This window comes from Eptatretus burgeri, chromosome 10 (genome assembly GCF_056783735.1).
Source record: "Eptatretus burgeri isolate ZD-2024b chromosome 10, Ebu_testis_v1, whole genome shotgun sequence".
Taxonomy (NCBI): domain Eukaryota; kingdom Metazoa; phylum Chordata; class Myxini; order Myxiniformes; family Myxinidae; genus Eptatretus; species Eptatretus burgeri.
In genome coordinates, this window is record NC_140970.1 from 21,877,878 (window position 1) to 21,892,319 (window position 14,442).

Genomic DNA, 14,442 nt, shown 5'->3' on the forward strand with positions numbered 1-14,442 from the left:
GTTCTGGCAATCCTGCGTGCGTTCCTGGACGGTTTCCACCGCGGAAATCATCGTGGCGTGGTCCGTGGTGGACGGCGTTCATAAGTGCGGGTAGTGGCGAAGATGGTGGTGGTGGCGAAGATGTGGTGAGGGTTGGACATGGTTGTTTGGTGGTTGGTGGGCGTCGTTTTAGAATGGTGGGTGAGGCGATGCTTGCGGGGTTGGGTTGTGGAGGTGAAGGTAGTGGCGGTTTGGTGGAGTTGTTCGGGGGCGTTGTTGATGGTGGCTTAATGGTCGAAAATAACAATAGAGAAAGAAAAATGGCTAACTCAAAGCGTCGCAGCCCGGATGAAACACACATATTCCCTCTATACAACGGGTTTGGGCTAACTACACATGAACTTACCGATATATCTCACCTGAGGACTCTTTATGGTATAATGCGAATTTCCACAACCGTAACAATATGTATTCCACAACGGACGTCCCCCCTCCGGATAACTCCAAAGAGGTCGGCACATCTTTAAAGACCATGAACTTCGTCCAAGCAGCTCTTCTGGCCAGCTTCCCACGCCCAGAGTCGTATTCCCTTTACCGATGAGATGATCATCATGGATGGAGTATCGTACCTGCAGCTATATAACGGATGTTAATTGGCCAAGTGAACCAACACTATGTGCCGCTTCCTGCCATCTATGAGCCAATCTTAAAGCTAAAAGTATATGGGTGTGTGTAATGTGAGTTCTGAAAAGAACTGTTGTGGACTCAGTTGACACTCTGCAAACCCAGGTCGAGTTAATAAGGTGTGTGCGCTGGAAGGTTGAAGGGTGTGGGATGTGTGTGTAAAATATGTATGGAGAGAAATCAGTTCTGGGGAGAATCACTGTTGACACTTTGTAGCCAAATTCCTCAAACACGGTTCGTGGCAAAGCTGACCCCGTCACCTTGGCTGCACGGGCATCTTATGGGAAGAACCTGCAAACTGGTCCCTGTCCTCATGCCTCACACAGAATTTACAGTTTTCTTCCAGACAAGGGCATCGAGAGAGTGCCTCCACATTCCCGTGAGCCTTCCCCGCTCTGTGGGCCACATTAAATTCACAATGCTGCAATTTCTCAAACCATCGTGCAATCTGGCCCTCGAGTTCCTTGAACCACAAGAGCCATTGCAAGGAGGAATGGTCTGTTCTTACCAAAAATCTCCGTCCATACAAGTATGGATGAAATGGTTCATGGCAGTAAACATAGCAAATAACTCTTTGCGAGTGATGCATTAATTTTGATCGGGGCTACTCATGGCTCGACTGTAATACACACGTAATCACTCTCTCCACGCCCCTCTGTCTGAGAAAAATCTGCACCCAATCCTTCCTGGCTTACATCTGTGTCCAGGGTGGAGGTCCCATCATCATTGGAGTAAGCGAAAACGGGTGTAGATGTCAAAAACCCCTTTAATTTGAGGATGGTGTTGTTGCACTCCCATGTCCAATTAAACCTCGTCCCCTTTTCCGTAAGCCGATGAATTGGCCTGGCCATCTCTGCAAATTTTGCCACAAAGAATCAATAGGAGCGGAGTTCCAAAAAAAACCACACACCTCTTTGATGTTGCAAGGTATGAGCCACTCCTCTACCACCGTTAATTTACCTGGGCCGGTTTTTACCCCTTCTCAACCTATCACGTGACCGAGATGGGCCACCTCTTTTGCAAATAAAGTGCACTTACCAGGACTCAATTTCAAACCCGACTCTCTGAGGCACCCAAACACCTGATCAAAATTGGTTATGGCTTGGGTAAATGTTTTAGCATGCACCAGTACGTCATTCAGGTACACCAGGCATGAATGCCACAGCATGCTACTAAGTACATGCTCCATCAATCTCTCAAAAGTGGTGGGGGCATTACACAAACCAAACGGCATCACAGTGACCTGATACAATCTCTTACCTGTTGAAAATGCCGTTTTCTCTTTTCCTGTCTTATCCATCTCCACCTGCCAACACCCATTCTTAAGTTCCATAGTTGGAAACCAATTTGAACCCGCAATGGCATTGAGGGTATCGTCAATTCTAGGCAGGGAATATGGGTCTTTGAATGGCACATTGCTCAGCTGGTGATAATCCATGCATAAGCGTGTGGTCCCATCTTTCTTTTCAACCAGCACAACTGGTGACAACCAAGGACTTTCCAAGGACTCAATGATACCTGCATCAAGTATCTTTCCTCCCTCTTGCTCCAGGTCAGGTCAGGTCAGGTATGGGAGCATGCGCTGGAGTAGCGTGTCACTGCATCCACTTTCCGCAGGTACTCCAGTGACCTCCGTCTGGCAATCCCCCAGGCAGATGCCTGGCCCACCTCATCTCCTTGACAAACTGATCAACCTGCTGCAATCACAAGGCACGTGGTCAGCCCGTTGGCCTCCACTCACGAGGCACTCTTCCTGAGAGAATCTGGTGAGCAGCATCAGTGTCAGGAAAATGAGTCGCATGCCCATACAGCCATGTGGTCCAGGAGCCACATGTCCATACAGTCATGTGAAAACTTGCTCCAGGGGAGCCATCAAGCAGGCTGACGAATAGGCTGGGCCTCGCCGATGTTGATCTAATGTTTCACGAGGCCCGTGCGTCCAATGTCCTTGGCAGACAAAGAAAAGATGTCTAAATGACGATTGATTAATTTGTTCAAGGCCTCCTGTTGGGCCTACTCTAAATATAAGCTACTGCAATTTAACATCTCACAAATGGGATTGGGCCAATGTTATCGTCTCACCTCCAAAATGTGTGTGACTGCGTTAGTCTGTTACCGTCATGCCACATCCTGTAGTACGTGGTTCTGTACGAAGGTTAATTACCCTAACTGCGACAACGGGACTTGTGGTGTTCACGAGAGCGCAGCCCATGACCAAGTCCCACATTGTCTGTCCCATCAGTGGTTCTGCTAGGCGACAGGGCTCTTGCCAGATCAGGTGAGCCCACTATTGCACCAGGACTATCGCCTGGGGGAATGATCATGGGAATCGGGAGCCTCCAGCTCTGCCTTTTCGTCGGTACTCACGCCTATAATGGCATCTCTTCCAACCGCACCCAGAGAATTCCCAAGCCCAGGTCGATCATCCATCTGCCGGCGGTTCACAAGTCCAAACCTGTTAGACATGAGTCACACACCTCCGTCACCCATACGTCTATTCTGTGTTAAACTTCCCCAACTTGAGGGTTGCAAAGCCATGTCCAATGATGTGGTTGTTGCCTTGGTAGATCGCTGTAAACAATGGTTTTTCAAATGGTCTGATCTCAACCTTTTGCACTTACATTCAGGACTACAGGGCTGAGGATTGTGGTACTTTCTCCTGTGTCCACCATGGCGTCTACCCCAATGCCTTCAATTTTGCACCGGATTGTTAAAGCATTTGGGCCAATCTGTCCACAATAAATGACTTCCCATGAAGGCGAGAGCTCGTGTCCATCTACAATTCTCGAGAGCTCATCTGTCACATCTACACTGCCCTATTTGCTTGGCACTACTCAGTTTTCCGAGGCCTGGTGGGTTGCCCGACTGGTCCAGGGTGCTCCAGGCGAAGTTGGTGGTTCAGGGTGCCAGGGTTTATCCTCATGCATGCCCAACAGTCCCGCGACAGACCACCCATCCGGTCACAATTAAGACACCTCACAGGGCTAGGTGTATGCCTCCAAAATTCCAAATTCCCCCCCACCCTCCCAGTAATTAAGAGTTAAGGCATTCCCTGATGACTGATCTGATGCCATCACTGGAACCATCTGCCATGGTGCTGATCTTGCCAACTGCTGGTCTACCATCTCCCAAACCATTCTCATCATCAGGATGGACCACCAATAAAAACCACATTCGTCATTTAAACATCAGATACACCTCCTGACTGTTATGGTGTGCATCGCCGCGGATTATGTCTCGCATGGTAAAATTGCATAATCCTCAAAGAACAACCATCTGTCTGCCACCCAGACGATTGTTCCGGCTAATGCAAAGCATTCAACCAGAAGGCACACAATGTGATCAGCGGGTAAATCGAAACATGTGTAGTGTGACGAGTACTCAGTTTTTCTTTGGGGATTATGTGGTTTTACTGTGTCACATAATCTGTGGCGATGCTCACCATAACAGTCAGGAGGTGCATCTGATGTTTAAACGACCAATGTGGTTGTTATTGGTATGCCATCCTGATGAGGACAAGTATGTTGAAATCAAGATAGGTGGGTTCATTTGATGTTCAAGTGATGTTGACCACGTAATCTTTTACTGTTTGACAAAGTTGCTGTGCTGAGGCTTCTGTGTTGGAGATGATGCTCTGTTTTTGGGCTATGTCCAATGGAGGTCGGGGGCGTGCTTGTCACACTCCACATGTTTCGATTTACCTGCAGATCACGTAACATGCCTTCTGGTCGAATGGTTTGCATTAGTGTGAACAATCGTCTGGGTGGTAGACTGATGGTTGTTCTTTGTGGATTATGCAGGTTTCCTGTATGAGACATAATCCATGGTGATGCTCACCATAACAGTTAGGAGGTGCATCTGATGTTTAAATGACCAATATGGTTGTCATTGGTATACCATCCTGATTAGGGCAAATATGCTGAAATCAAGATAGGTGGTTCCATTTGATGTTTAACTGATGTTGACCACGTAATCTTTGTCTGTTTGAAAAAGTCGCCATGCCGAGGCTTTTGTGTTGGAGATGATGCTTTGGTGTAGGACTCTCTTCCAATGGAGATCAGGGGCGTGCTTGTTACACTCCACGTGTTTAAATTTACCTGCAGATCACTAACATGCCTTCTGGCTGAATGGTTTGCATTCGTGGGAACAATCGTCTGGGTGGCAGACTGATGGTTGTTCTTTTTGGATTATGCGGGTTTCCCGTATGAGACATAATCTATGGCGATGTTCATCATAACAGTTCGGAGGTGCATCTGCTATTTATATGAGTATATAAATAATGTGGTGGATTGTACTTGCATTCTGCCAACAGCTGAATGAGTGATCAGAATAGCTCTTTAACAGTTTAAAGGTATAGTAATTTTTAATGTTAACATAAAAACATCAAAAGTTGTTCACTAAAACCATTGTTTACATTATAATGGGTTGCTTGGCAACACCAAGAGACCGTGTTTATTATTGTCGTTCGAAGACAAGTATTAAGAAGTGTAAATGGAACTTATAAACCAAAGTCTAAAGTCAACAGTGATTGGGATATCCTAGTAGTTGTTCCCATGTTGCATGTTGTTAACAGAGTCAATTCAATGTATCATCCTGTTAAGTTAGCATATTTCTTTTTTGATGCGTTGATGAATTGAAATTGGTTGCGATTGTGTTATAGGCTGCAAGAGAGATAGCAATTCTTTGTCTGATCTGAATTCAATTCCTGACCTGAAAATGTATGCTTTGCAGTACAATGCAAGTGTTTAAAAAAAATTTTTAATACAATGTTGAGGCTCATATATCAATTTTGCACACTTTTAGTAAATTATGAAGAAGCCATGCCTTACTGGGTAGACAAAACGCTGCTGCAAAGCATCAATTGACCATGCTGTGGAGCAGGTTGTGAAAACACCGAATTGTGGAGCCAATATTTTTGGGTTTCCAAAACTACCTAAATTCCACTGGAGGAATTAAATTCTGTTTCGTATTTTCTCTGAGCCTCTCCACCTGATTGTTTTAAGGGGGCAGGTCCAAGCAAGTTTCACCCAATTGAGTCTCCATCCCTTTTCCTTCGTGGCATCCCTCATCAGTATTTATTTTTGTCACCAGTGACTCTAAAATGCAGGGAATAAAAAAATGTTGTTTGTTCTTTTGGATAATTATTTTTGCAAATCTCATCTGTATTTCGATGATTTTTCATATGTAGGGCCTTGTGTTTACATTCAACTCGTCTTTCAGTTTATTTTATTTTAAAACTCTTAACCTCTAATGAGCTACTGCATTTGACAATGGCAACCTGAGCAAAATATTATTTTTGAAAATCGTGCAATAACAATTGTTTGTAGTGTGTGTAATCCTGTAATCACAATTAGGTTAATTATTGTGATACTACTTGATGAGTTAATGCTGCTCTCATAATTATGATAGGGATGAACATGCATCTTGGTTGATGCATTCAAGTTGGGGATGGGGTCAGGAGAAGTTTAATTATTTCTGTCTTAAGTCCCATCCTCCTCTCAGACTGGCCTCTTTCCTGTCAGTGGTGCATTTTCGGAGGTGGTGCTGGCACAGGAGCGAGCAACAGGTCGCCTTTTTGCTGTGAAATGCATCATCAAGCAGGCTCTTCGCGGCAAGGAGAGCAGCATCGAGAACGAGATCGCTGTCCTCAGAAAGTTGGTTTTGTCACTCATTATACAATTCAGCACCAAATGTGGGCATTGAAAAAGTTGTACGAATGAGATACAATCATCCAAGAAAGGTCAAAAAGTATAACAAGGTGTGTGTGTGTGTGTGTGTGTGTGTGTGTGTGTGTGTGTGTGTGTGTGTGTGTGTGTGTGTGTGTGTATGCGTGCACGTGATGTATTACTAAATATATGGCCAGCAGGTTGGCCCAGAAGTCCACACACTCACCTCAAAGCTGTCCAGCCAAGGTTCAAAATCTTGGGCCAGCTTATAAACTGTCATCCCAGTGTTTCACAGGCAGAGTGATTCGTCAATATGTACCATCCCTAGGATTGACGTTAAGTGGATGTCTCATCTGCTAGCATTAGTTGGTGCACGTTAGATCTCATGGTGTCCTTCGCAAAGTGTAGGCCAGTTATTGCTGGCAACAAAGCCTGATTCCAAATTCCTGCCCAAAGTAGTGTTGGGAAAGCAATGGCAAACCATCCAGTATAACTCTTGCCAAGAAACAAAATATGCTATGAAGACTAAATATGTATACCAGAATCAGACTCCATATATATATATATATATATATATATATATATATATATATATATATATATATATATATATATATATATATATCTTCTTCTTCTTCTTCTTCTTCTTCTTCTTCTTCTTCTTTCGGCTGCTCCCGATAGGGGTCGCCACAGCGGATCATCCATATGATCCGCATAGTGATTTGGCACATGTTTTACGCCGGATGCCCTTCCTGACGCAACCCTGGTCGCCTCTTACGACACAGGGATATGGCATACCTATTTTAACCGGGGTATACACCGGCCCAGTATACTGGTACTCATTCGCCGACCTCGGAAGGATGGCAGGCTGAGTCAACCCCCTGGTGTATTAATTCAGTGGACCAACAGGGCTTGAACTCAGGACCTTTTCGATCCCAAGCCGCTGCCCTAACCACTGCGCCAACACCAGGCTTTATATATATGTATATATATATATATGTATATATGTATATATATATATATATGTATATATGTATATATATATATATATATATATATATATATATATATATATATATATATGTATATATGTATATATATATATACATATATATATATATATATGTATATATGTATATATGTATATATATATATATATATATATATATATATATATGTATATATGTATATATGTATATATATATATATATATATATATATATATATATATATGTATATATATATATATATATATATATATATATATATATATATATATATATATATATATATATATATATATATATATATATATATATATATATATGACCGCGCGTAGTGGCGTGCGCCTGTAATCCGGCTACTCGGAGGCTTGGGTTGGAGGATCGCTTGAGGACGGGAGCTCTGCACTGGGCCGTGCTATGAGAGGGTGTAGGGCAGCCCGGAATCATGGCGAAACCCAATCCATATCCCTGTGTCGTAAGAGGCGACCAGGGTTGCGTCAGGAAGGGCATCCGGCGTAAAACCTGTGCCAAATCAGTATGCGGATCATAACGGATGATCCGCTGTGGCGACCCCTAACAGGGAGCAGCCGAAAGACGAACAACAACATATATATATATATATATATATATATATATATATATATATATATATATATATATATATATATATATATATATATATATATATATATATAAATATTGTTGTGGTTTCTCACGACTCTGGCATGCAAACGAATGCTCTTAGCTAAACGCAGCCGCGCGCCCACCAGACGTGGCAAACCTAGTCGCAGCTTTCGGACAAACGCCGAAATCCAGCTACGGGTGTGTTTTTAATCACACCATAAATCAGCTAACTATTCTGTCCATGCACGACAGGGTCCGATAGCCGAATTGTCGATTTACCTAAGTATGCGTGCAGACAGAAATGCCGGGGATTTACACCTCAACGGGACCTGCTTGGAAACGAGCCGCTTAAGCAGCTCGCTCCGTTTGCGATTTGCCAGCCGAGCGGTGTATATCGCCAAGCCCGGCCGGATCCGATTACTTTATCGGCTATTTAAAAGCCAGCTAATATCCCGAACGCAATACGGCAGCTCAATTGAGGGAAAAGACGCAACGAACAGGTGAACATTCACACAATGACATTTATTTGTAACACATATGCATGCAAACACGTATGCAATCATGCAGTCAGTAAAGCAATGCAGGAAAGGAACAAAACATGAGCAAGACAAAGAACTACAACTGTTCTATTTATTACTGTACAATCACTTAACAGTTCTACTTATGGACACGGTTCCACAACTTTCATGCAAAGAAACCTCAGGAAAGGGAGGGACAGAACTGGACCCGTAGGCCTTTACTATCCACGGAGCTGTAGAGACCGCAAGAGCTCCGAGAGGCTGGGCTGGTTACCTGTCACCCTCGTGGTGACTCGCTAAGCGACCCTCGACGTTCCGTCGGAAACACGGCAGCTCGGTTGGTCCAGGCCCCGCCGTGCGGCCTGGTAGATCGGCCTAGCCGACGATGCCTCAGAGGAACGAACGGGCCTTTGCTCTTTCGAGAGTTGATGCTCTTTTAAGAGCCCGCCCGTTACTCAGCGATGGCTCGGACCGTTCTGTCGCTGGCTGGCGACCTCTCTCCGGCTTTCTCCACCTTCCCGCAGTTCTACGCGACACGGCAGGCTTGACTGCGCTCCGACGACCCCGACTCCCCTCCACTGGACTCAAACCTTGGCGGGCTGCTGGCTTCCTCCCACTCGACGCCAGCTCGACTCCAGACTTCCACTGCTCGACTGGCGTTCCGGCGCGCCTTTTTATCGGGCCGGGGGTGCATTTGATCTCACCTCTCACCTCTCACCCCCCACTGGCTCCGCCCAATTTGTGATTCTGATCCGATCTCTTCGCGAAGCTCGTCATGCGCGGACGTGGGTGAAATCATCAACCACGTGGACGTTGCAGGAATCATCGGCTCCCGCTCTAACAGGGAACCCTCGCTTCTGTCGGCGGCGATGTTGCTCGTCCGTGGGATTCGCCGTTGCTGGCGAAAAGATGGCGGCGCAATGGAGATGAAGGTGAGGCGATGTTGTGCGTTTGTGGAGATGTTCTTGAGGAGATGGTGAGGAGATGTCGTGGTTGGCGCTGTGGTGGGGATGGCGTGGTTGTTGAGAGGCAGTTGTGGTTGGCGCTGTGGTGGGGATGGCATGGTTGTTGAGAGGCGGTTGTGGTTGGCGCTATGGTGGGGATGGCATGGTTGTTGAGAGGCGGTTGTGGTTGGCGCTATGGTGGGGATGGCATGGTTGTTGGGAGGCGGTTGTGGTTGTTCAGATGTGGTTGGTCAAAAATAAAATAGCAAAAGAATAATGATTGACTCAACGATCACAGCCTGGTTACACAAATATATCCCTTTCAACATCGGTGGGGAAATCTAATCTGAACACACACTTATCGACATAAATGATCTCTGGGAAGCCTGAATTTCCACAACCGTAACAATATATATATACATATATATATATATATATATATATATATATATATATATATATATATATATATATATATATATATATATATTGTTAAAGAAAGACTCACTCACATCTCTCCTCTGTGAATGGAGGGAATAGCCAATCAGATCTTACCTTCTCAACTAAATCCAGGTGGCTCGGATTATAAAAAATAATTAACACCTTCCACACTCATCCAGTCGAATAAGCTGCATAAAGCAACCCAAGAAGGCTTATGCAAGGTAAATGCTTTGTTGTTTCAACCCCTTCTCAGAGTTTCTCCACTGCTACGAAGACGTTCACACATAGTACACACATGAGAATCCCAATGTGACACACCCCCTCAGCTGCTGGACCGGGTTTTTAACAGCAAAGCTCTTACCTTGTGCAGGCCTTCTTGGATTGCTTTATGCAGCTTCTTTGGGTAGAGGAGTGTGGGAGGTGTCAATTATTTACATAATCATAGCCACCTGGATTTAGTTGATTAGGTGATAGCTGATTGGCTATTTCCTCCATTCAAAGGTGAGAGATGTGGGTGAGTCTTTGTTTTTTATATGTTGACTGCTGTTGCTGTTTGCACATGGGACATGCATGGGAGCCTCATTGCTGTGCATTGCTGTCTGCGCTGTCACTGATGATTCGCCAATAAGCGAAGAAACCGGTCCGGCGGCTGCGGGGGTGTGTAGCATTGGGATTTTCTTGTGTGTACTTTGTGTGAACTTCTTTATAGCTTTGGAGTAACTCTGGGAAGGGTTTGAAACAGCAAAGTGCTTACCTTGTGGAAGCCTTCTTGGGTTGCTTTATGCAGCTTCTCTGGCTCGAGGAATGTGGGAGGTTTCAATTATTTATGTAATCCTAGCCACCTGCATTGAAACAAAATAATGTCTGAAATACAATAAACATGGCCCGGAGACAAACTCCCATCCGGAGATAAACTCCTGTCCGGACGCATCTGGACCCAAGCTGTCCGGAGACAAACACTGCCCAGACACATCTGGAGATAGACACTGTACAGACATAACCACTGTCCGGATATGTCCAGAGACAGACACAGAGACAGACAGAAAGAGAGGGGAGAGGGATGGTGAGAGAAGAGATGTGGGAGGAGGGTACTGCACTGTATTGGGAGGGGGTAGAGCGAGGATGGGACAACGAGAGAGAGAGAGAGAGATAGAGAAAGAGATAGAGATAGATTATGCATTTATATGTTGCATTTATATTGTTGCAAAAACAATGTTGCATTTATATTGACGTTTCAGGGATATGTTCACAAACATTAATCTTTATTAACAGGTGCGTGTGATGGGTGGAAAAAATTTTGCTGGGTAATTTAGAAAAGACGTAAGTACAGCAAACAGCTCGGAAATCAGGTGTTATTTCACAATAAATCACTCAGGATGACAGAGCATGAACCAATCGCTCAGGATGACAGAGCACGAACCACTCGCTCAGGGTGACGGAGCACAAACCGCTCGCTCAGGGTGATGGAGCACGACCCACTCGCTCAGGCTGACAGAGCACAAACCACTCACTCAGGGTGACAGAGCACGAACCATTCGCTGAGGGTGAGGGAGCACGAACCACTCACTCAGGATGATGGAGCACGAACCACTTGCTTACGATGATGGAGCACGAACCACTTGCTCAGGGTGACAGACCACGAACTACTCACTCACAGTGACGGAGCATGAACCACTCGCTCAGGCTGAGGGAGCACAAACCACTCACTCAGGGTGACAGAGCACGAACCACTCGCTGAGGGTGAGGGAGCACGAACCACTCACTCAGGATGATCAAGCATGAACCACTCGCTCAGGGTGACCGAGCACGAACCACTCGCTCAGGGTGACAGACCACGAACCACTCGATCACGGTGACGGTGCATGAACCACTCGCTCAGGGTGAGGGAGCACGAACCACTTGCTCAGCCTGATGGAGCATGAACCACTCACTCAGGCACATGGAGAACGAACCACTCGCTCAGAGTGACATAACAGGAATCACTCTCTCAGGGTGATGAAGCTCGAACCACTTCCTCGCGGTGACGGAGCATGAACCATTCGCTCAGGCTGACAGAGCATGAACCACTCGATCAGGGTGATGGAGCACGAACCATTCGCTCAGGCTGACAAAGCATGAACCACTCGCTCAGGCTGACAGAGCATGAACCACTCACTCAGGCTGACAGAGCATGAACCACTCGCTCAGGCTGACAGAGCATGAACCACTCGCTCAGGCTGACAGAGCATGAACCACTCGCTCAGGGTGACGGAGCATGACCCACTCGCTCTTTCGATCGCATTGTACAGGAGGCACATGGCACACATCTTTGTTTGGGTCTGCGTGCTGGTTCACAACGGTGTCCTGCCATCGATTCTCACTCGCAATCGCAGCCACCAATGTCTCCCATGGATGGCAGACATCCTCCATTCCTCCCGTACCTCCGCCTCGATGCAGCTGCCACCAAGTAGAGGCATGCTGTATGGCCCGGATCGCTCGGGCCGCATGGCATACGAACGGGACAAGCGCATTGATCAGCGACAACCACAATATGCCGGGGGTGCCTTGGGCGGGCATGCAAGACCAGCGTGGCCCTCGGCCAGTCGCCGGAGCACTTTTCGGGAGTTTGGTGCAAAGCGATTCATATCGCGGGGTTCGGAGCGAGATGATTCCACAGCTGAGCGAGGTCTCGCAGATGCACCAATGAGGCTGCTTCTGGCCATGGCAGCTGGGTCGTGTGGTGGCCAAGCCCAATGGGAGCGCCCCACTTGGGTGATGATGCATCGCTTCGGGGCGGCACCCGATGCATCGCGAAGTGATGATGGTGATGATGCATCGCAAAGTCATCCAGTCATCGTTGTCGTGGTCATCCTCATTTTCCTTGCCTGGCCTTCAAGCGGTCCCTGCCTCCACCTGCTTCACACTGTCTTATTCTTTGACACTGACACACCGCTGGCTCCACCCACCTGCCTGACCCTGCCGGCTGCTGCCACTTCGCCCACTCGCTCTCGACTCCGTCTCCTCCACCGACTCGCTCATTCTCTGTATCAGTGCAGATGCTTTGCCAGCAAGGAAGCCAGGCAGGAGACGACGCGCCAACTATCAAGGAGCGATTGTTCAGTGGAGCATCCCTCCAAAACGTACTGGGTGGCGCAGTCTGTCAATTGTGTAAGGTATTACGAGACCGTTAGCCTCATCTCGTGTGTGCGTGTGCGTGTGCATGTGTGTGTGCGTGTGCGTGTGATGACGCCTGTCCTCGCTTAAGTTAAGATTGCAGAAGAATTATATCGGGATAGGTCTGCTCTGTGTCTGCTTTTCTAAGTTGCTTGTTTTGTTGACGCACTACATATTTCTTTCTATCCCTGCTTACACACAACCATAAACTACATTCACTGTGCCACATATTTTTCCTCGCCCGCCTGTTAATAAATGATTGTGTAGCAATGTTCCCAGCTCGTTGTTGTCTTTTCTTTCATTGATCCAGCATGGTCCGTAGCCAAGCCGAGCTGGGACTTTATTCCCATCCATACGTTCTTTTAGCCGGTACATCCTTGGCAGTGTCGCTCGGCTGCATTTAATCCAGTAAGGAAATCCGGTTCGGACAAGGCATGTCCTCTGGTAATTAGGTCACGTGATTATAATTAGGTAACCGATTTAGACGGAGGACCTTAAGTCATGTGGTTGAGTTATTAGCGTTCACTGTCGGTTAGCGACCGCCACGCCAGAGAGTTATTTGTGTGCGACGGCTTGCGATTCCGGGGAGTCTGGTGGGAACCGGAGATAGCTTCCCCCTCCCCCTTGTGGTCTTCTCACCAACCCCCGGCCGCAACAATATATATATATATATATATATATATATATATGTATATATGTATGTATATACTGTATATACATATATATTTATATATGTGTACATATATATACTTATATATATACATACATATACATCTTCTTCTTCTTCTTCTTTCGGCTGCTCCCGTTAGGCGTCGCCACAGCGGATCATCCGTATGATCCGCATAGTGATTTGGCACATGTTTTACGCCGGATGCCCTTCCTGACGCAACCCTGGTCGCCTCTTACAACACAGGGATATGGTACACCTATTTTAACTGGGGTATACACCGGCCCAGTACACTGGTACTCATTTCGCCGACCTCGGAAGGATGACAGGCTGAGTCAACCCCCTGGTGTATTAATTCAGTGGCCCAATGGGGCTTGAACTCAGGACCTTTTGGATCCCAAGCCGCTGCCCAAACCACTCGCCAACACCAGGCTATATACATACATATACATATGTCTATATATACATACATATACATATATATTATATTATATTATATATATATATATATATATATATATATATATATATATATATATATATATATATATATATATATATATACACTTTATGTGTTTTCAGTTAGGGTTTCTCCCAGGAATCCATTTTTAACTTGAGAACAGATTAATGGGTTTCAATGAAACCGCTCTCAGGGAGTAAAAACAACCACTTATCCCTCTTCCTACAAAGATGTTTTATCCACAACGTTGATTTCAAATATCCACAAATTCAAATCGTACTCATTTACATTAAAACAACAAC

The 14,442-nt window shown here is 45.9% G+C and overlaps 1 protein-coding gene across 7 annotated transcripts in view; it reads left to right on the forward strand.

Annotated features, from left to right (window-relative positions):
• LOC147018066 (calcium/calmodulin-dependent protein kinase type 1D-like) overlaps positions 1-14,442 on the forward strand; it is a 164,622-nt gene that overhangs the window by 69,457 nt on the left and 80,723 nt on the right. For 3 of the 7 annotated variants that reach the window (XM_085897371.1, XM_085897370.1, XM_085897374.1), the window contains one exon: positions 6,186-6,317. The exons of 3 other annotated variants lie outside the window; for them this stretch is intronic. In XM_085897371.1, the coding sequence (XP_085753497.1) occupies positions 6,186-6,317 (132 nt within the window). Of the gene's footprint in view, positions 1-6,179; positions 6,318-14,442 lie in introns of those variants that run through there. One more of the 7 variants, XM_085897373.1, reaches the window with a different exon arrangement.